Source organism: Nesoenas mayeri, assembly GCF_963082525.1.
Source record: "Nesoenas mayeri genome assembly, chromosome: 2".
NCBI classification, from domain to species: Eukaryota; Metazoa; Chordata; class Aves; order Columbiformes; family Columbidae; genus Nesoenas; species Nesoenas mayeri.
In genome coordinates, this window is record NC_137543.1 from 139,445,526 (window position 1) to 139,467,045 (window position 21,520).

Consider the following 21,520-nt stretch of genomic DNA (forward strand, 5'->3'; position numbering starts at 1 on the left):
CGGCGGAGCGGGCGGGGTGTGGCCGTGTGACCCCCGGGCCGGCCGGAGCCTCCTCCTGCCTCGTCCCGCGGGCCGTGGGCTGCCCGGCGGGGAGCGGCGGCGGCCGTGGAAACAGCCGGGCCGAGGCGCGTGCCCTGCACCTGCGTTGGGCTGGGGACGCGGTGTTGGCGCCCGGGTGTTGGCAGGGTCAGTGCACTGCGGGTGACTTCTGAAGCTGGTCATCTTTATTGTCACACCCTCACAACTCCACCCTTCTTCATCCGCTCTTGTTTTGTTCTGCTTTTCTGGAGCCATACCCAGGGAGTGTGGCTTTCCCACCTGCCCAGAAGGGATGGGTGTTCCTTATTCCTTTCAAAACTCCTAATATCCCAAAGTATAGGCTCCCACGAGTCAGCACGTTCTTTATTTAAAGTTTCTAGATGCTACTGAAAAGTAAATCAGTGGACGTTTCTGTTTGGATGTTGCTGGTCAAGTACTACTGTTAAATAATTAATGTATTTCTTTTAACTGAAGGTGTAAATGTGCATGCTGTTATTTATGTTGGACTTTTTAAATATGTTTTCAGGTAGTCTGATACCAGTACAAACACTGGGCTGAGGGCATGGGAATCTGAAGACCTCTGTTTCTCCTAGAAGAGGTGAAGAAGCTAGAAACAGTAACCTTAAAAAACTTTGTGGAGGGATTAATCTGCAAAAAGCATGAGCTCAGTGATGATATGGGATGAAAGGGTGTTCATTTGCAGATGAAGAAGATGTTCAGATGGACCATGCTAATGGCCAGACATGGCCTTCTTTCTCAAATCTGATACATGAAGTGATTTAGCCCTAGGTGGCTTTCCCTGTCATTTTCATAAAATGATATGATTACAGGAATTGTCAGTTTGGGTTAAACAGAAGAGTAAGCAGCGTTTTATTTTAAATCCAATCTGCTCACTTTTGTTGGAAAAACTGAAGCTGTATTCCTTTCAGAAGCTCTGTGTTTGAATGAACTGTGCACCAGTTTGCAGTCCCACTAAAGTAAAACTAAGTAAATGAATCCATATAATAGTTTATCAGCTTTGTTACTTGCGCTGTAGGCAAGACTGTGACTGCTTCTGGAGCAGGCAGAGGAAATCAGGTGTTGTGTTTCAGTCCCCGTTGAACTCGTAGAAATGCAGTACTTTGTCATAGCACATTTTATAAATTACAGTGCTTGTCGCTTTAGAATGGTTTTCTTTTTCAATTTCATATGTTTTTCAGAGTCCTGAAATTCTTCAGCCTTTTCTCTGGCTCGCAAAATGGGTTAGATAGTTACAAAGTGTGAAAATACATACATTATTTTAAAAGGGACTTAGAAAACAAGATTATTTATATTCAATCTATGTGATGTAGGATTTTCCCCTCCAGTGAAAAAGAAGCAGAATTATATCAGCCATTGGTATTTCTCCAGCTAAAGAACAATAAAGGATAATGCAAAGAATCAATGGATATAATTACTGCATCCTGAAGTTTAGTGTGCTGTTGGATCCTTTTTTTAAACTTTTTTTCAACTGAACCTTTACTTCCTGTTTATTCATTGCTTCCAGTGCTAAAATAAGGAGAGATGGGAAACCCAGAACACATTGGAGATGTGTATGTTGCTGTGATTCGTCCAAAAAATACTGCCAGCCTGAATTCTCGGGAATATCGAGCTAAATCCTATGAAGTAAGACTCTTTAAATGTTTTTATTTATTTTTAAAAATAATAAGTTATAGTAAATATATAATTGTATAGCAGAAATCTGGCAGTAAGATTGCTCAAATAATGTCAATGTCTATGTGTGTCATATACCTACTATGCATTGCCCCCTTCTTAAGGTATTTGGACACTTTATGGTTTTGTAATATTCTTAATATGTAATATTTCATTTCAGTTCAGGGCCTTCTGCCTTGCAGGTAGCTCAGTACAAGGGTGAAGCCTTGTCTTTTTAACCTCGCTGTTATGGAGGTCATTCTGAGTTCACCATCCTGTTCCTCCACAATAAATACTTTATCAATTTTGTTACTGCTTTTAAAGAGGGACAATAAATGCAAAAAGAAAAAAAAAAAAGTTTTGTCCCTGTTTCAGTTGTGCTTAAACTCCTTTGGTTTCATTATTTTTTGAAAGATTTTGTTACTTGAAGTTCCCATTGAAGGCCAAAAGAAAAAAAGAAAGAAAGTTTTGCTGGAAACTAAACTGCAGGGAGGCACTGAGATAACTCAGAGCATCTTGGATTATGTATTAGAAGCCACCAAACCAATTTCACCAGCCAACCAGGGTATTAAAGGTAAAACTATTTTAATGTGATCTATTGTTGATAGTGCTATAAAAATATTTTAAAAATTAAATGGCCACAGAAAGGTTGTGCAAAAGCATGAAATGGGTTTAAAAAAAAACGATGTTTTGAGGTTCACCAGAGAACCCCAAGCTAACTATACAGCTAAAACCTTTAATTTACCTTTGTTTCCCTTTACCTTCCATCTCTATAAAATGCTTACTAAAATATTTTTATTAAGTGAAACTTTGCCTCTTTGTACTACTTCACCTCAAATTGAGATTTATTGCTAAACTTCAGGTAAAACAGATTGAAGTGGCTTTTTTATCCTTAATTTCATCTAAAACTTGACTTGAACTAGTGAATTGATTGCTTCTGAAGTCTGGTTGAAAGCCAGCATTGTTCAGTAGATAGTTATCTACATGAAAATATTTCTGGCATAACCGAATCACTTACAGATAAAATTTAATTAATACATTTTCATTGTTGGTGCATAGCTGGTCTAGCAAACAACCTCACCCTTGTGCTGCCAAAAGTTATTTTGGCTAGCATATTTCATTTCCAGATTGGTATAAACTATACTGACGAAAGCACTTTTCTTTGCTGTGTACCTCATCTCTGCCTTGTAAGTAAGGTTGTACTGGGAAGGTCATCAGTGCGCACAAGACGATGCAGTGCTAACAGTTTAGAAAAGGAACAGCTGGTTGCACCGTATAATGTTGCATGTGGCAATAACTGGAGTTGGATGGACTTAACAAAGCTAGTTGAGCAGCAGACATGAAATAATATAATAGCATTAATACACATTGAGGAATGCCCAGTAAAAGAAAACCCTTCGGTTACTTGCACAGTTTAGAGAGTTTTAAATTGGCTCACGTAGAGGGCTTGAGCATTAATATGCACAGTTTAGTGTGTCATCTGCTCAAATATGCAGCTGTAGTTAGAAAACCAAAAAAAATGCTAAATTCTGTAAGGGTGGAAGGGAGGATAACATGGAAAATCCTGTCACACCACTACCTGAAAAAAGCATTCACCCTAACGTGGAATATAGCATGCAGCTGTGCTTTACCATTTCAAAAAGAATCTTGTTTAACTTAAAGACACGTGGTTTTGGAGAATGAATGCTACGAAAAATCAGGGGTGTAGAAAAGTTGCTATGAAAAAGGGGTACAGTCATGTCATTTTACATGTTAATGGATATATGCATATTTATGTTCTTTGTTTTTCCGTATATATTTAGATTTTCATAGTTTACTTTAGATCTAGCTCATAATAATAATCATTTTTTCTTCCTAGGAATTAGGAAGATTGAGTCTGATAAGCTTTTAGATAGCCAACTCTAGATTAGTTTTGTTGGTTAATTGATTTTTTTTTTAATACCGTGCTAGGAAAGCGTGTAGTGTTGATGAAGAAGTTTCCTCTTGATGGAGAAAAGACAGGCCAGGAGGCATCACTTTACATTGTTCCAACAGTTGTGAAAGGTAATGTTGAGCATAATTTCCGAAGTTGCACCCATTTTAGCAGAAGTTCAGCTGAGGGCTTCTTAAGAATTTTCATTACTATGACTTTTTCTGTATTTACACATTAAAAGTTGCATTCAGGTGGAAACCCCTCTCTGAATACTTCAAAACTTGAAAAAGTTACTTTAAATTAAAGAAAAAACCTTGGTTTTGATGTGTTGCTTTGTTTCTGTAATGATAGCACACTTCTATTCTAAGCCGTATTTGTTCACTTGATCATATTTCAAAACATATGCATTAGCTTGTATAGAATTTACTGCATGCAGGTATAAGGAAGACATCCTATTAGGTTCAGTGTTCTTTACTCTGGGAAGAATGCTTATTAAAATATGTAAACAGTGGTTTGAATAAGGAATGGTGAATAAAATCTTTGGAAGGTAGAGTAAATTGCTTGTCAGGAAAGTACTTTTTAAAAAAGCCTGAAATAAATATCTGTCTGCTTTTGGGGAAGTTCCTTCATTTTTGCCTTACTGGTAGGCCTGAAGGATAAAAACTATGAAATAAATACCACTATGGAGTTACCAATAGCAGTAAATACCTCTTCTAGTCCTGAGTCCTATTCTTTATTTTGTGACAACAGTATATATTTAATATTAATTGTTCACATGAAGCTGATCACACCAATGGAATAGTGTCTGAACACTTTAAGGTTTTTAAGACTACCCTTTTGAGTTGTGAATTGTTACATGAGGATCATATGTAATTTCTATAAATTATCATTTGGAAAATGTAAGTTACTCTAGTCTGAAGGTAGAACATACTCCCAATTAGTTAGGAACATGTAACTACTAACGATGCAGAAGGAAAAAAAATATTCTCACTGATGTGTCTTCAGAGTATGTTTTCATTTTAGATAACACGAAATATGCGTACAGTCCTGGATGCCCTGTGTTCTACTGTTTACAAGACATCATGAGAGTCTGCAGTGAATCCAGCACTCACTTTGCTACGCTGACTGCAAGAATGTTAATTGCCTTGGATAAGTAAGAAATGCAATCAGTAAAAATACATTAAAATAGAAGTCAGACAAGATAATTTGTAGATGTAGCACATAGTTTTTATAGCATTCTTGTGAGTAAGAAGGAAACCATTGTGATATCATGTTATTTTCTTCTTGTTTATCAGAAACTGAAACCTTGAAACAGATTTCTAAATCTTTCTAAAAATCTTTTCTCAGACTCTAGAATGGTGTGCTTATCTAAATCAAGTCACTTTTTGGAAGTTCTTGCTCACAGTGAATGTTTTGTAAAATCTTATAAACCACGATTAATCTTCTATAAGTGATGTAATTGTCATCGTTAAGAGTATTTGCCAGTGAAATAAAAATATCCTGTTAATTGTATACCATTAATATTTGCATTTAAATTAAACCTCCCTTTAGAAAGGGAGTGCATCTTACTCAGCCCCGCAAATTTATTTGCAATAGGGAATTAACTTTCAGGAAGGTAAGTAGTTGGTTAGCCAGATTTATAGTAGTTTGAAAATTGAATATGTGAGCAATATTTTTGTCTTTTTTTATGTACCTTTAACAAAGAATACGAGATGTGTATGATCTTATTTGCATCAATAAAGTTAGCTGAAACTTTCAGCTAACATGAAAAATTACAGTTACAGGCTATTACCTAAAAAGGTTCTGTCTTAGAGGTTTATAGTTTATTAGTAGAGTCGTAATATTTCCAAGTATACCATCGTGCCAGTTCTGTTTATTTGCTGCGTAATTAATGCCTTCAGAAGCTCAGCTTAAAATATGTTACAAGTGTTACAGTTGTGAGAGAAGCCTTGAAAGTGTACTAGAAAATAGTTTATACTGATTATTCTCTATGTACACAATCTGTCACAGATCCAAACTACCCTAAGTAATTTATCTACCAGCTGTTTAGAGAAAATCCCTGAAAATACCCCAGAGAGGGAAGAAGGTGTTTATAGCACAATGACCACAATTTTACAGTCCTTCTTCCCAGCAGAACTGTGGCTAAGTGAAGGGAATATGGCTTTTGCAGCACATGATAGCTTGGATCTGGGATTTAAAAATCCAAGCCTAAGCATCTGCATTTTTCTGCCATCCTTACATGTGGTTGTGGAATGGTCATGATCCAAGTGGTTTGGTGGTGGATCTATCTTTTGAAAACATGTACTTCTCCTTCTGTATTTCTAGGCTAAATCAGCAAAGTACAGGCTTGTGAGAAAGTATGTGCAGAAACCTAAATATAAACCTGGCTTTGGGTCCTTAGTTAAAATGAGCCCTGTTCCACAAAACATGAAAATGAGTTAGCAATTCAGTGAAAATATATTTATCCAAAAAATGAGATAAATAACTTGTCCTGAGCCTTGTGTTGTATTGCAGATGTGGCAGGAAAAAGTGCAGCAGATGCACAGTGCTGACGTTCCCCAGTAGCTCTGAGTACGAGGCCTGTGAAGCCCATCTGCACAGTCAGTAGGAGTGAACTTAGAAGAGAAGAACCTGCAGCAGATCTTTGTGTAGAGGCTGGTGGTAGCCTATGTGAAAGAGACTTAGCGGTTTGGAAACTGGACCTTCTGATTTTTTTGCCTTTTCCCATCTCTCCCTAATGAAACACATGACTTAGAAGGCTGAAGTCAGCAAACATATTGAAACTTCAACTCACCCTGAGAAAAAAAGTGCTTTAAGTTTCAAGTGTGTATGTTGAGAGTAGTAATACTGATAAACTGAAAGTAAACGAAACGTGACATATTGGTGTGGTTAAGTGTTTTGGCTATAACCAATGTTCCTCTTGCCTTTGCTTATAATTTCCTTTTATTAGAGAGTTTGCATCCGCAGGAAATGTGTTTGAACAAGTACATTTGCTTAACTATATTTGGTTAAAACAAATTCAAGTTTGGGGGTGAATTTAATGCTATAAAATTGGCTGTGCACATTATAGGTATTTTTTTTTAAATGAAAATGTGTGATTGTCATACAGGCAACCCTTAATCAAACAAAATAATGGATAGGCATGTCCAAAAAGTCCTTTTCTACCTGAAAATGAATTATTTGCCAATTCTCTCCTGCAGGTGGTTGGATGAACGGCACACCCAGTCTCACTCCATCCCAGCTTTATTCAGGCCATCTCCTCTTGAGAGAATTAAAACAAATGTAATAAACCCTGCCTATGCTATAGAACCTGGTCAAACAGAGAGCTCATTACACATGGGTTATACTGCCCTGGAAATAAAGAGTAAAATGTTGGCACTGGAGAAAGCAGATATGTGTATCTATAATCCTTTGTTTGGGTCGGACCTTCAGTATACCAATAGGGTAAGAACTATATTTTCATTTTATATTTGTGAAACATTTATACATTTTCATTTTGCAGTTAATTTATTTGATACAAGTGTGTGCTTTATGTTTAAAATAATCAGATTTCTTTATTGCATGCTTACTGCTAAATGGTTTGTCAAATTCTCTTTAATTATAAAATGTTACTATAACTTCAGTTTCAAGAGAATACCTGGCCTGGATGGGTGATTCTTTAGCCAAATCTCAGTAGGATATGTTTTCAGTTGTGTTTAAATTGTGTCTTCACAGGTTGACAAAGTGGTAATAAATCCGTACTTTGGTCTTGGAGCCCCAGATTATTCAAAGGTTCAGATTCCTAAAAGAGAAAAGTGGCAACGCAGCATGAGCAGTGTCACAGAGGACAAGTATTATGTTACATTCATTTTTCATTAACAGATAATTTTGTTATATTGCAGCAGTACTTGGTAGACTTGGTCAGAATGAGATTCCTGTTACTTTAGGGCTTTGCTGTGTAAATACACTTTAAAAAATCTGTTTGGAGTCTCTAGGTACTCAAACACAATAATTAAAGAACGGATCAAGAAAGGTTTAAATTATAAACATTAGGGAAGCATTTCCTAGCATAATGAATACAGCTGTGGCTTGACTGGTGCATAACTTAAATACTAGTTGTATGACTACTAGTATATTTTAGCTGCATGAGCATTTTTATTCTTCATATAGATCTACAGTTAGTGCTATGTTTTTTAATTTTTAAAATGTTGATGTTCTCAACTACTGAAATATTTCTGAACTGTGTTTTCCTCCCGTTTCCCTTTTCAATTCGTAGGGAACACCAATGGGTAGATGATTTCCCTCTTCACCGCAGTGCATGCGAAGGCGACTCTGATTTACTAAGCTGCCTCCTGGATAAAAAGTTTTCTGTTAATCAGTTAGATAGTGACCACTGGGCACCTATCCATTATGCGTGCTGGTGAGTCGGATAATATAGTTCTGTCAATCAAATGCATTCTTGCTGTCATGATTCTTAAGCACTAATCGTTTATGTAATTTATCATAAAGACTCAAAAATGAGAAGACAGACTAGACTTTTTACACTTTGACTCTAATATATGTTAGTGTTAACCTTCTGAAGAGAAAGATTGCTTCAGGTTTTGAGATAATTTCAATGTGAATGGTTTCAGAGGAGACCAGGTGTGGAGATTGTATCATCAAACACTTAAATCTTGCCTCATATCTGTCCTGAAGCATCTGTTCTAATTCGTGTTGGAGGCACTGTGTCTAGCTTAGTGTGTTAACTTCTACAGTCTTTGTTGCTTAAAGGCTGTGAGCAGTTTTACAGCACAGCAGTAGCTGAGCTGAGCACATACTGGTGATGGTCAGGCTTTGGAAAGCTGGACTAGGTGAACTACAGAGGTCAACTTGTCTGACTGTACCTGATGATTTAATCTGTAAGTGCTTTCCTCGGTTGTAAAAATGCTTTTGTTTTATTTTTATGCGAGTTAGTCTTCTGTGTTTGTAGTAGCATCTGATGATATGAATAACATGAAAATCATACTTTTTTTTTTAAAAAAAGAACGTTACTTGATTTTTAGTGTTTGTCAGAAAGTTGGCATAAACATGATAAATGAGATTTACCGGTTGTCAGCATGAGGCTTAAGAGTCCTCAAGATCCATCTGCATGACAACCAAAAGTTTTACCCTGATTCTCAGACAGATTTTTTTTTTCCTATAATTTTCGTGCAACTCAGTTTTGCCATGATTGAATTGCTACAACTACCCAAACTTAGCCAGTGTAGAGCAAAGTTTGGTTTGTCTTTCAAGAACCCACTAAATGGTTACTAGACCAATGGTTACCAAAGAAGTGCAGAACTGATACTGATTTCTACAAACTTACTAATATTCCATTGTCTTTGATGTTATTTCAGTGCTAAAAACTCTTGAGCGTGGAAACATACTTTTCCATATTGAGGACCATCTGAAAAAAGATTTTATTTTACATTTGCTGTCTCTCTTATGCTTTAATTCTATCTGCAGGTATGGAAAAGTTGAAGCCACTCGAATGTTGTTGGAGAAAGGGAAATGCAATCCAAATCTTTTGAACGGACAGCTTAGCTCTCCTCTTCATTTCGCTGCTGGAGGTGGGCATGCTGAAATAGTACAAATTCTACTAAATCACCCAGAAATTGACAGAGTAAGTTCTGTTTGTGTATAGAAATAGTGGTTTTAGCAACAGTTTCTAGCTTGTGTATGTGAAATATTTGGTGTCCGGATCACAGTGTGTAAACACAATGATCCTGTTGAGAGATTACAAAAAAATAAATGTTTTTCATTACCTCCACTTTTCCCATTTTATATCAGTTGTAAAGGATTTTATTATCTAAAAAAAAATTGTGTATGTTTACTTATCTCCAGTGAAAACAATGTATTATTAGTGTTTCTGTTTCTGTTTGTAGCATATTACTGATCACCAAGGAAGGTCTCCACTGAACGTCTGTGAAGAAAACAAACAAAATGAGTGGGAAGAAGCTGCAAAACTGCTGAAGGAAGCCATAAATAAACCTGTATGAGTTTATTTTCTAAATAGTTTAGAGTTTATATTTAATTTACACATAAACTTGTAGAAGAGCTAGGCTCACTTATGGCTATTACTGGAAATGTGCAGTATGCTGATATTGTTAGTGTAAATATTGACAAATGGACACTTTGTCTCCTTAAATGTTTCAGTCTATTACTCAAGAAATATATGTAAGACTTTAAACGTGATGTTTTGCTTTACTTGCAGGAGCATCACGTCAGCTACTGATTTTATGTCTACTTATGATCACACAACCATCAACTTTCTTTATGCATTATTGTCTTGAATGTTGATAAACAGGAGCATTTGGCTGACTAAACGTTGGCTTCTATATCCGTTAGTCGGTGTAGGTTTCCTTGGCACTCAAGTGAGATCAAGCCAGGACAGTAAACAGAAATTATGACGCAATTCCTCTCGCCTTGCGGTAGATTTAAAATTAGCCAAATGATATAAACTCACTTGTTTCTTTTCTTTGACTTCAGATGCAACTTGTAGGTAGGTGGCAGTAAACCTGTCAATTTTTCAAGATATTTTAGATTATCTTCATTTCACTCTACATGAATGAATCTTCCAAAATTATCCATGAATGAGTTGACCTCCTTTATTTTAGGGATCTTATTATGCAGCTGATCAAATGGCAGATGTGTGTCTAATGATTCTAAAAGACTAATGCACACAGTTTAAGTAGATTGGACAGCGTAATAGGTGATACCATGTTGTGATTTATTACTATTGAATTAATACATTAAAATAAAAAAATACATAAATTACTGCAATAGGAGTCACAGTGACTATTGCAGCAAAAAGTAGACTGATGTTTTACATTCCAGCCTCATTTTCAACCGTCATTTTCTAAATAATTCATCGTTTTTTTCCAGAAGTTTTTAGGAACTCAGTTCTTGACAACTAAGTAGATTTGAAGAAAGGAAATAAATTCCTGCAACGTTTTTTATTCAAGCAGCTGAAACATTTAACCTGTTAGAGACCTGAAAACAAGAAGTTTCCTTGATTTATGGCTCGTGTGTATGCACTTTAAGCACCTGATTTATGTTAAAGTACGTCTTGCAGGAGACGTACTCTGGGCCCACATGCAATTCAGTGAAAGCTGTGGGAGTTCTGAAGGGGAAAATGATTCCATTGTAGAAATATTATAGAAATGCTAGAAGATGTTAGCGAGATTTTATTCCTATTGTATTGGAGTCTGTGTAAAGGGTGGTGCTTCCGTCTGAAAAATAAGTCTTCTTAGTGTAGACTAATGAGTGGAATCATTCCTAACCTGCCAGTCATAGTTAGGTGGACATTTTGGGATGTGCATATGTAGTTCAGCCTGGATCCCTCAGGGAATTTTTAAATGTATACTTGCCTTTGAATTCAACAGAAGTGAAGTCCTCAAAATATCAGTAAGGTCTTTCTTGGAGTTATTGTGGCAAAAAGCACAGTATAAGAACTTGCACAGGACATGAAACAAGCAGTTTTGATAAACAGTAAATATGCAGGAGTTGTGCAGTGTTCTTTTTCTCAGCAGTATACATGATGCTGAATTACGATAAAATAGCTTGCCTCTTCAGAAGCACCACAGAAAGGATTTTAACAAGTTTGTTGTTTAATGTGTTTATATTTTTACGTAGTATGAAAAGGCACGCATTTATCGTATGGATGGGTCATATCGCTCTGTTGAGTTGAAACATGGAAACAATACCACTGTCCAGCAGATCATGGAGGGAATGCGTTTGTCTCAAGAAACTCAGCAGTACTTCACTATCTGGATCTGTTCGGAGAACCTCAGTAAGTAACAAGGAAGTTCGTGGTACTTGAGGGTTTGTCATAGCTTTTTTTATTTCTGTTTGCCTTTAGAAAAAAAATAGTATTTTCTTAGCCAAACAGGAAGCATGCTCTCTAAGAGTTGTGTATTAACCTCTTAGCTTTTAAAAGCCATCCTTCAGGAGTTAATTTCTGTCTGGACTGCCTGTTAATAGACTTTACCCTCCTGCCAGAGACTTTGTAATCCTTGTAGGTCGCTTTCTTTATATCTTTTGCATAGGGAGTGAAACCAATTTTTCTGTTCCCTCTGTTTAAGCTTTCCAATAATAGGTTGACTTCCAACCTTTACAGCTCGATGTCTCTGAACTGTGCTTTCAGAGCTATAGAGAGCTGCTCCATTTTTGCTGACACTTTGGGTACCCCCGATAGTTCTGACCCTGTACCACTGCAGCATCTAGAACGTATTTCATCCAGGAAGATGAGGCGGGTCCAGATTGCCTTTCTGGTATAGGGCACCTTTGTGGTCATAGTCCTTACTGCTCACTTACCCTGATTGTAGTGGTATTTTTCTTCACAGAGTTTTTGAAATTGGATGCATATAGTTGATTTTACCCATGTTTAATCTATTTAAAACTAATAATTAAAGCTGATGAATTTTTTTTTATTAGGTCCTTTAATCATATGAATTTTCATGTGTTTTGCACCAAGATAATTTCTGATAAACAACTTTTCAGATATATTCAGTGAGAGGGAAATGGAAAATATCATTATTATATTTGCTGTATTTTTTTGTATTTCTGATCTAAATAGTATATTATAGCTTGAGATATGTAGCAAAAGATAAACACAACCACAAAAGAGTCAATTATAGTGTTTTGTCAGAAATAGTGGTAAAGAGTACTGCTGCAACAAGATAGCTATGGGACACATTATAATGGATTTGCAAAGCACAGTTCAGGTCTGGCATGATAATGTGACAATACTGTTAACACAGAAGCCTTGCATTTAAAATTGTATTTACTCTTGTCAATCTTTCACTGCACTGTCATTGCGACTTTTTTTTTAATTTGTAAGTATTGCAGGAAGTTTTTTCTTTGTTCTTTTTTCATCTCTTTCTCCCAGTGTCATGCCATTTGCCTTTTTACTTTGCCATATGACTAATGTAACCCTCAGTTAAACATAATGTCTGGAAGAAAGGAAGTGTTTGAGTGTTAAAATCTTGCTATTTGTGCCTTTTCTAAATATGTACGTAAAGTTTTACTTAAATAATTGAAGTATTACCCTTGCATTTGAAGGAAAAAACTCACTGATACATTGTTTGTTTAAAAACAAGTAATTCTCTAGATCTGGAATCACAGAATAGTTTGGGTTGGAAGGGACCTTCAAAGGTCATCTAGTCCAACCCCCCTGCCATCGGCAGGGACATCTTCAACTAGATCAGGTTGCTCAAAGCCCTGGTCAGCCTGACCTGAAATATTTACCTGAAGTTTGAAAATGAGTCAGCTTCTGATTTACAGCTTCAAACAACCAATGGACAAGTTTTATTATAAAATGTATTTCTTGCAGTTTGTGTACAACTGTAAATACTGTAGTTTTTTTGTTCGTAGGATGGATAATGTTTTTCTGTGTTTGAATGGAAGGTGGATAAGTTGAGTGAATGGATTATTCTCAGTCAAAAGATGTTGCTCTGTAACGTGTCCTTTGAAGTTTTTCATATGATGTGAAATGTCATAATGTAAAAGCCAGAGCAGTGAGGGTGAGGCACATATTACCTTCTATTAATAGTTCCTCACTACTAGAACACAGGCAAGCAGTAATCACAAGGACAGTCAGGGTGAGGGAATGAGCATGATGGAAGGTATGGACTCTAGTGCATAGTAGGACTGTAGTCAAAAGTTCTGTGTTGATTTCTCAGCTTTTGTATACACTAGAGAACATGGAACATTGAATGACTGCAGCCTGTTAAGAATCAAGACGTTTTACAGATTAAAAAAAAATAATGTCTGTTCTGAAAAGTTTCTGGTTTATATGTATCCAAAAATGGCAAATACATTTATAAGATAAGCTCTATCTGTATTTTTTTGTCAGAAATAAGATAGTTGGACTTTATCTTTCTCTCATAATATTTGTGACAACAGTCTCTAATGTGCTGTTATAATCTTTTAAGGTCTGTCTTGGTATTACATTAATTTTTTAAATATTACTTCACTCTTGAGAAGCTGAAAATAACCAGGGTTCATCACTAGTGCATTTATTGAACTGATGCTGAGAGTTTTGTTAATAAATCCATATTTTCAAAATCTTTTTTGTATAGCAGTTTATAAAACATAGGGGAAAATATTTGTTAATGAGTCCTCAGTTTCAGCTACTCTGGTTTTGTTGCAGCATTTAATCATATATATATGTGTGTGTGTGCTGGGTTATTCTGTTTATTTATAAACAAAACCTGTTATTTTCAGGCCTTCAACTGAAGCCATATCACAAGCCTTTGCAGCATATTCGAGACTGGCCTGAAATATTCACTGAACTGACAAACTTGGATCCTCAAAGGGAAACTTCACAGCTTTTCCTGAGAAGAGATGTGAGACTTCCACTGGAAGTAGAGAAAAAGGTCTGCACTTGGAAGTGATGGCGTGAAGTCATGGTCAGAGTCAGGACACTTTGACCGTCAGCTCTCAGTGTGTTTAATGACTACAGTAATTCTCAAACTTACACAAACTGGACCTGTCCTTTTCTGTCATAGTTTGAGTATTCAGTTTCTTCTCTCCCTCTTGCCTTCTCACCCCCTCTCTCTTTTCTCTCACTCACCTTCCCAGCTGTTTAGTTTTTGTAAGTATATGTGCCTCAGTCTTTATCTATCATACAGCTAAAAGCAACCTGCCCAATTTTCTTTCTCTTCCTTGTGCTGTGATTTTCAGATATTTAATTGGTCAATTTCAATGGTGTATTCAAACATATTATTCAAAATGGATTTATGGGGGGAAGAAATAACAGATGTCAGTATTTATGTGAACCTTTCGATTTGGCATTGTATGCTAGTCACCTTTAATTTGTGTGTTAGATCAGTGAAGTGTTGAATTAAGACAAAATATGTCAATTTTTCTATTACAAAGCATTACCCCAGTGTACACTTCAGCCAGGATCACACCCTCGTCTTCTATCTCTGAATCAGTGAGAAATTGTATTTATAGTTTCTGAGCTTATTTCCTTTTACAAAGAAATAATATCATTTAAATCTTTTTAACAGATTGAGGATCCATTGGCTATTCTTATCCTTTTTGATGAAGCCAGATATAATTTACTGAAAGGTTTCTATACGTCGCCTGATGCCAAGCTGATCACACTGGCAAGTCTGCTTCTACAAATAGTCTATGGAAATTATGAGAGCAAGAAACATAAACAGGGCTTTCTGAAGTAAGTGTATGTGTTTAAAACTTAAAGTTATGGTGTTAGATTAAGTATTTTTGGATAGCACTTATTATGGAACTCTGAAATTTTAGGTATGCTATATTTATTATTTTTCTCCATCACTGAGCTCTAGTTCACAGTGATCACATAACCCTCATGGCATTAATAGAAACTGAACATGAGGTCTGAAAAACATATTAATCTTAATTATTGCAGTCTCAAGCAGAGGGATAGAGGTTCTGTATTCTGTAAGTCTATATTGAGATAAAATAATATCAAAATGACTAACAGTATTCATGTGAGCGGAGGGTTTTGACAGGACTGAGACTGGACAATGCTGAAGAAACCTCTTACTATGTCCAGTTAGACCAGCTTCTGGGATTTGCTTTCTTCCCTCTTTGAGGAGGACAGACCATGCAGAAATATTATTTCTGTTCTCTCGTTTGTACGTGAACTGCTGTACTAAATTGGTATGAAACACAGCACCAGTAGGGCTCTACCAGATGGTGCTTTTCTCTTTCTTTCTCTCTGCTTGCCAGCAGCAGCTGAGCTGTTCTGGGATGTGGCTTGTTCCTCCCACGTTCATTTCTACGGCAGCGTCTGAGCACACCAGGGTGCCAGTTCTCCACTGTGCGCACCTTCACTCCACCCACTACCATCTCCACCTCCATTCATTCATGCATCAGCAGCAGCAGCTGTGCTATTTTGGAATGCTGCTACACTTCTCAGCTCCTCTCATCATTCACAGCATCAGCTGAGCAGTCTTGGCTTTTTTTTTTTGTTGTATTCTCCACCATCAGTAAATGCGGGTGCTTTATCTGCTACAGTTGCGTGAGCTGCCTCTGGAAGGGCTGGCTGTGCTGCCTGCACTTGTTCATGCCTTTCTCTTCCTTCTGGTAGGCGTAGAGTCTGTACCACTACATAGTAAGCTGGATGAATGACCTCACTGACTGGAAAACTTCTGGGTGGGCTGTTCAGCTGTTGACCCATCTTGTCCTGCAGTTACACAGTCGGTGGTTTGAGCATAAAGAGAGCTGGGTGTAAGTGGGAGTGCCCGCCTGCAGGAGTGTGCGGTTAAACACAGCTGGGTTTAATACAGAACTACCCCCTGTGGAATCCCAGCGGCTGCAGGACAGTGTTCATGTCCACACTGAGGCAAATCAGCAATGTGGTTCCAAGGTGATCCTGCTCAATGGAAGTGTTTGACTCGATAGACAGGACTAGTTGGGTGGGTGTTTTGGCATGCTTTCCATCCATATTCAAATGAAGATGTTGGAAAATACCTTGACTTGTTCTCATGCAGACAGATGAAGAGATCTATATGCTGATTTTTTTTTGGTAGTTGACAAGTGTTTATTTAGAGACTGATCATTTCAAAAATATATCCAGGCTGTTGTCTGTATGAGAGTATCCTTGGTCTTAAAGATCTGGATGCATCATTCTGTGCAGGGTTTTTGCTTGGTAGATCATATGTGCAGTTACTAACAAATGTAGTTTAAAAATGACTGAATAGGTTGCACCACTAGGTTTTTGAGATTGTGCGTAAAGCAAACTAGTAAAGGCTTTCTTTTAGTGTTTTTTATTTGCTGTGGGTTTTGGTTTTGTTTGTATTTTTTTTTGTTTGTTTTGTTTTTTAAAGGCAAGCTATATAAATAGCTTCACTTTCATGTCATGTAATATGTAACTTGTGGAAATTGACTGGGCCAAGTCCTTGGTGGTGCTGAATACAGCATTGAAATGAAGAGTATGTATAAGCTGTCATCTTTTACGAGTATGTGATATCCTGGTGTAAATGGCTATTTGTATATAATTTTGGCTTTCAAACTGGAAATCACCAAACTGGTCTGTAATCAAGAGTCACAAGTTCTGCTGCTAGCATTTGCTCTCCCTGCTGTGTCTGTGATGTGTAACACAAAGCTGGATCTCCATTAACTCAGAACTACACTGCATCTTAGGAATCCTTAACTTACATTTCAGGAAAGCTTCTCAGCTGATGAGGCAAGATAGAGTAGGAGCTGACTGTCTAACTCAGTATATGACTTGAATATACAAATTGGCAGACGTCGTTCTTTCTCCCTACTTTGTTTAGTGAAGAAAAACTTCTTTTCTGCTTTGTTTTTTCTCTTAGTGAAGAAAATCTGAAATCTATAGTACCAATCACTAAACTAAAAAGTAAAGCTCCTCATTGGACAAACAGGATACTTCATGAATACAAGGTGAGGTAAATAATCAAATAGTAGTAAATCCTGTCTTAAACATTTTTTGACTGCGTGGTTGCCAGTTAACGAGCAAAACTACTGGTATATAAAGCTAGAAAAGTGTATGTTCTCAAGTTCTGGGATGGGTTGTTGGAATGCTGTTTTTCTTGTGCAGTTACAGTTGATCTGTTTGTTAGTACTAAATATAGTTGTCATCTGTACATTTATGTTCAGTGCTAACCATGTATTGGGCGTACTGCCAATTCAGGCGTACATGTAAAAAAACCTGCTCTGACTTGTATTTCACATCTGCTTGTAGTGATGGATCCACAAAGTCCTTTTTTCCAGTGTAACTTGTATCTTCTGATAGCGCTGTTCCTTTGACTACAGCAGTTAATTGAGCATCATTCTTAAATGAGGACTTGGGCTGCTTCTGCAAAAGAAGACATCTAACTGAGGGCTGTAGATTCCAAGTGGGGTCAAGGCACCCAAAGTCAAGATTTGTGAGATGTGTCAGGGGGCACCTGTACCGGCTGGCTTGCAGCACTCAGTGTCGCTGCCAGGAAAGGCTGCGGAGGCACCCATGGCATGTTTTCAGGCTGTGCCCCTCTTTTGAGATGTGGTTATTTAATCATCAGCTTTCTATTGGTGCCTACACCTTTTTTTTTGGTCAGAAACCAGCAGGTCATTCCTGTTCTTTCCAATACAGGTGAAGGAGGGGATGATGGTGGTCTTTCTAAGACAACGGTATAACAGAGTAGTCTCTAGTCTTTCTTGTACCAGATAATATGTAAGAATGAGCATAGCTTGCTTCTGCTTTTAGGCCATTATTTGGGAGTGTGGAGTATGGGAGGAGGGCAAAATAACTGCAGTCTTTTGTTCCAAAGATATTAATATATATTTTACATTTTAAAAATGGATGTGTAGAATTCAGGTAAGCCGTAATGCAGGGTGTGGGTCCAAAGAGGTTGGTCCCATCCACCACACCCACAGTCATGGCCTCCTACCTGTTGACAACTTGTGTTCTCTCTCATGGCCATGCCTTCTCATCTTGTGTGTGGCCCAGCCAGGTTTTCTATTTATTAGGATACTTTACATCAGTCTATTTTGAGGCAGGAGCACTCTAGCGACCCTTTGTTGTGACTGTTTACTGAAGAGGAAGAAACAAAAGCCCATCTCATTCTGAATGAAGGCTGCACTAAAAGAAATCTTCACATCTGTTTTGCTTGGAAAAGAAAAAAAAAAAATCCATGTTTTTTGAGAGGGCTCATCTTACTGTGCCTCCCTGGATTGGATGCATTAAAGGAGGAAGAATGTTCAGTTTTAAGGATTATGATGCATGTAGTGTCGGATGGGTGCATGGCTGCTTATCTGTGATGAGTCCAACGTACTTCTGAGAGAGACAAAACTGTGGGTCCCTGCAGAGGTTCTGGGTCTGTGGTTCAGATTTCCAAGGCTTGTACAGGTATCTCCTTTCTGCCTCACGCTCTTTCGGTATTTGAGCCTTTCTGTGGCCCTAGGGTTTAACTTAGATGTAGGAAGAGGGTTGCTGGGAAAGCACTTTGGGGAATACTCATTTAGTTGGAATTCCCACTAAATAATGGATTTTCTTTAAATAACCACAACTGGTTTTGGGGAGACTTGTTGATTGCCATTGTTCTTTTATTTCTAGAATCTCAGCACCAGTGAAGGTGTAAGTAAGGAAATGCATCACCTTCAGCGCATGTTCTTGCAGAATTGCTGGGAAATTCCTACTTACGGAGCCGCGTTTTTCACAGGACAAATATTCACCAAAGCAAGTTCAAGTAGCCATAAAGTCATCAAAGTGTATGTAGGAGTAAATGTAAAAGGGCTGCACCTCCTCAACATGGAAACAAAGGTCAGCTGGAGTGAACTGCCAATGATAACTGTTAAGGTTTATTCTGTCCTCTTAAATTCTTTGTGCTGATAGTCATTTCACATCCAACTGTTTTGTTAAATTTGACTGTAAAGACTTCCAAGATTTTAAGGTCTTTATAAGGCACTACTAATAGGAAGCCTTGTGTTTTTCCACTTCACTACTTTATAAGCTACAATTAGATTGTGGAACATACTCTTCTGAGTCAGAATCCTGTCTAATTGAATGAAGAAAAGTTTGATTTGTAAGTATGGAGAATATTTTCTGAGTGACAGTTTCCTAAATTTCACTGTAGGCTTTACTCCTCAGCCTAAAGTATGGTTGCTTTATGTGGCAGTTGGGAGATGGAGATACATGTTTTCAAATCCACAGTCTGGAAAACAAAATGAGCTTTATTGTGCATACCAAACAGGTAAGCATTGTTGTTTTTTATCCTTTATGTTGTATTTTCATCCTTGATGTTGATTTTTTTTCCTAAACTAGAAACATGCCTCTTATCTCTTGAGATTGACCACCCTTATAGACTAAAAAAGAAGCCCCAGCCAACCACCCCCTTCCCCCCAATTGATCTTAAAACTTTCTTTTTAATATTTCAGAATATTTGCTTGTTTTCCTAGCCTGTGAAGCCTTTAGGGTTCAAAATACAGAAAATACATCTGTAATCATTAGAGTAATGTTTTTCTTAATTGAAACTGTTGTATGTGCCCAGTTCCTAGGACTCTAAGGATAATTCCAAATACGATGAGAATCACAGAGTTAGAGCTGGTAACTTTGCTTTCAAAACTAGCAGAGTTTGATATTGGATAAAACTGAGGATCTGTGAAGGCAGGGTTACAAAGCAACTTCACCACAATTGGTGAAGCTTCTGCTAGTATTTGTGGATGTCTGATGGAAAATGCTTGTTTTACCCACAGTCCGCATCAGTGGTAATATGGTGTGTTAACAAGTGTTGTGACAAAATTACAGCTGTGTCTTGCATACTTTGACAGTAGTTGCTTTTGATTCTTACATATTAAAGTGATTAAAGGGGCAGTGACTGAATATTTTGAAAAACACTTTTGATAGCTGAGAAAAATCTAGGTTGTATTTTTCTTATTTCTAAAATGATGCAACTTCTAACCTGTTATTTTTATCTATTTGCATTTGTCATATGCTTGATTGCATCAATGTGTTGGATCTGAAATACTGATAGAATTTAATTGTATACCTTTATATAGGCAGGTCTCGTCGTAAAACTTCTGATGAAATTAAATGGCCAGTTAATGCCAAGTGAAAGAAATGAATGATGGAAATGAACAATAGTTACGAAACAGCATCTGATGGCTAAGCAAAAAAACAACTTATTTCTCATTATAACAGAAGACTTCCATGTACAGGAATTTTACACAATGGAAAAGTCAATTTGTACAGTTTTTTAACTTTGTACAGAAGCTGCATGGTTTATTTTTTTAAAAAACTATACAGTGTATCTATTATTTTTATAAATATTTTTGTGTTTCATATATAAGCTATTGTAGGGCTTCAGCTTAACCAGTAAAGCTAATGAAATGTAAATGGTTTACTGAGTTGGATGAGCATGAATGCAGGAAGGCTTTGTTCCTAGAGGACTCTGGGCCTGCCAGTACCATTGAGCAAGTCTCAGTTAACCTGTTTGCCTTTCATGTCATTCTGTGGAACATCAGAAAGGTTGTATACGTTACAGTATTTTGTAGACTTTATTTTTAAGATACTGTTGATAAGTATGCTTAAAAGACCAGTTAGACCTTTGAGCAATGACTTTTGATAAACTCCTGGTTTTTATTTGGTTCCTGACAAACATTGTAGCTGGCTTTATTTTTACTGTTAACTTTCTCGTACTTTGTATTCGTATTTATTCTAAAATACTGCATGAGGATGTCAAAAGGGAAATACTTTTAAGTCATTCGGAAGCCATATTAAATGTTTAGCATGCTCGTTTTTTTAAAGAAATAGATTTTTACATTTGCTGTGCAATATAAAATGTGCATATGGAGGAGAAGATACAGATTTACAAATTAATCTTTCTCAGAGGACTTCAGAAAGCTTAATAAACCTTGCCCTGGATTGCAACACATATGCAGTAACGAAAACTCGTATAGGAGGTACTAAGTTATTTCTGTTACACTCGTTTTTCCTGCTGATTGATTATTTCATTCTCTTGAGGCTACAAGCAGTGCAGGAATGAATATTGATTTTGCAGGAAAGTCAGATACAGTTTGCAAGCATTCTGCCGGCTCTTTGCAGTCAGGATTGGGTCTCAGTAAGTTGGATCCCGAGTGCAGTCTGAAACATATCCTTGTATGTTAAAATAGTATCCATAACACAAATCTTAAAAATTTCTGGTTGTATTTCAGGGTTTTAAGTGCACTTGACTGTTTCTTCCATGTAAACTGCATGCTAAACGGGTGTGCAATATTTTGTAAAAAAAGTTTTTAAAAAAATAAAAATTAGCGCTTGCTTCTAAGCTTTCAAATAAAAGTTAAAATGAATGTTACCAACTGTGCTGTTGTGTAGAAACTTTACTCATACCTTACTACTACCTTATTACTAGTAAGTGCAGTTTAAGAAATTAAAGTAGTAAGCAGTTAAAAAAAGTGAACAGGAGACATTTT

General features: G+C 37.0%; 1 protein-coding gene across 2 annotated transcripts; it reads left to right on the forward strand.

Annotated features, from left to right (window-relative positions):
• Positions 1-574: 574 nt before the first annotated feature.
• Positions 575-20,228, forward strand: KRIT1 (KRIT1 ankyrin repeat containing). 2 transcript variants are annotated; one of them, XM_080339124.1, is made up of 17 exons: positions 575-637; positions 1,565-1,683; positions 2,125-2,284; positions 3,661-3,753; positions 4,646-4,775; positions 6,823-7,066; positions 7,337-7,452; positions 7,878-8,021; positions 9,086-9,242; positions 9,505-9,612; positions 11,255-11,411; positions 13,847-13,998; positions 14,635-14,801; positions 16,924-17,011; positions 18,666-18,872; positions 19,186-19,302; positions 20,108-20,228. In XM_080339124.1, exons 2-17 carry the CDS (start codon positions 1,582-1,584, stop codon positions 20,174-20,176), a joined length of 2,211 nt encoding a protein of 736 aa, XP_080195250.1. In that variant the 5' UTR covers positions 575-637; positions 1,565-1,581; the 3' UTR covers positions 20,177-20,228. The 2 variants fall into 2 exon arrangements, with proteins under 2 accessions (XP_080195250.1, XP_080195249.1); XM_080339123.1 differs by lacking the exons at positions 575-637; positions 2,125-2,284 and having other exon boundaries at positions 1,584-1,683.
• The last annotated feature ends 1,292 nt before the right edge of the window (positions 20,229-21,520 follow it).

Excerpts from the sequence above, each read along its gene's own strand:
- KRIT1 (XM_080339124.1), top strand. The coding sequence starts at position 1,582 with ATGGGAAACCCAGAACACATTGGAGATGTGTATGTTGCTGTGATTCGT. Across the intron at positions 3,754-4,645 it reads TGTTCCAACAGTTGTGAAAG|ATAACACGAAATATGCGTAC; the intron begins GTAATGTTGAGC and ends TTTTCATTTTAG. Across the intron at positions 19,303-20,107 it reads TTATTGTGCATACCAAACAG|GCAGGTCTCGTCGTAAAACT; the intron begins GTAAGCATTGTT and ends ACCTTTATATAG.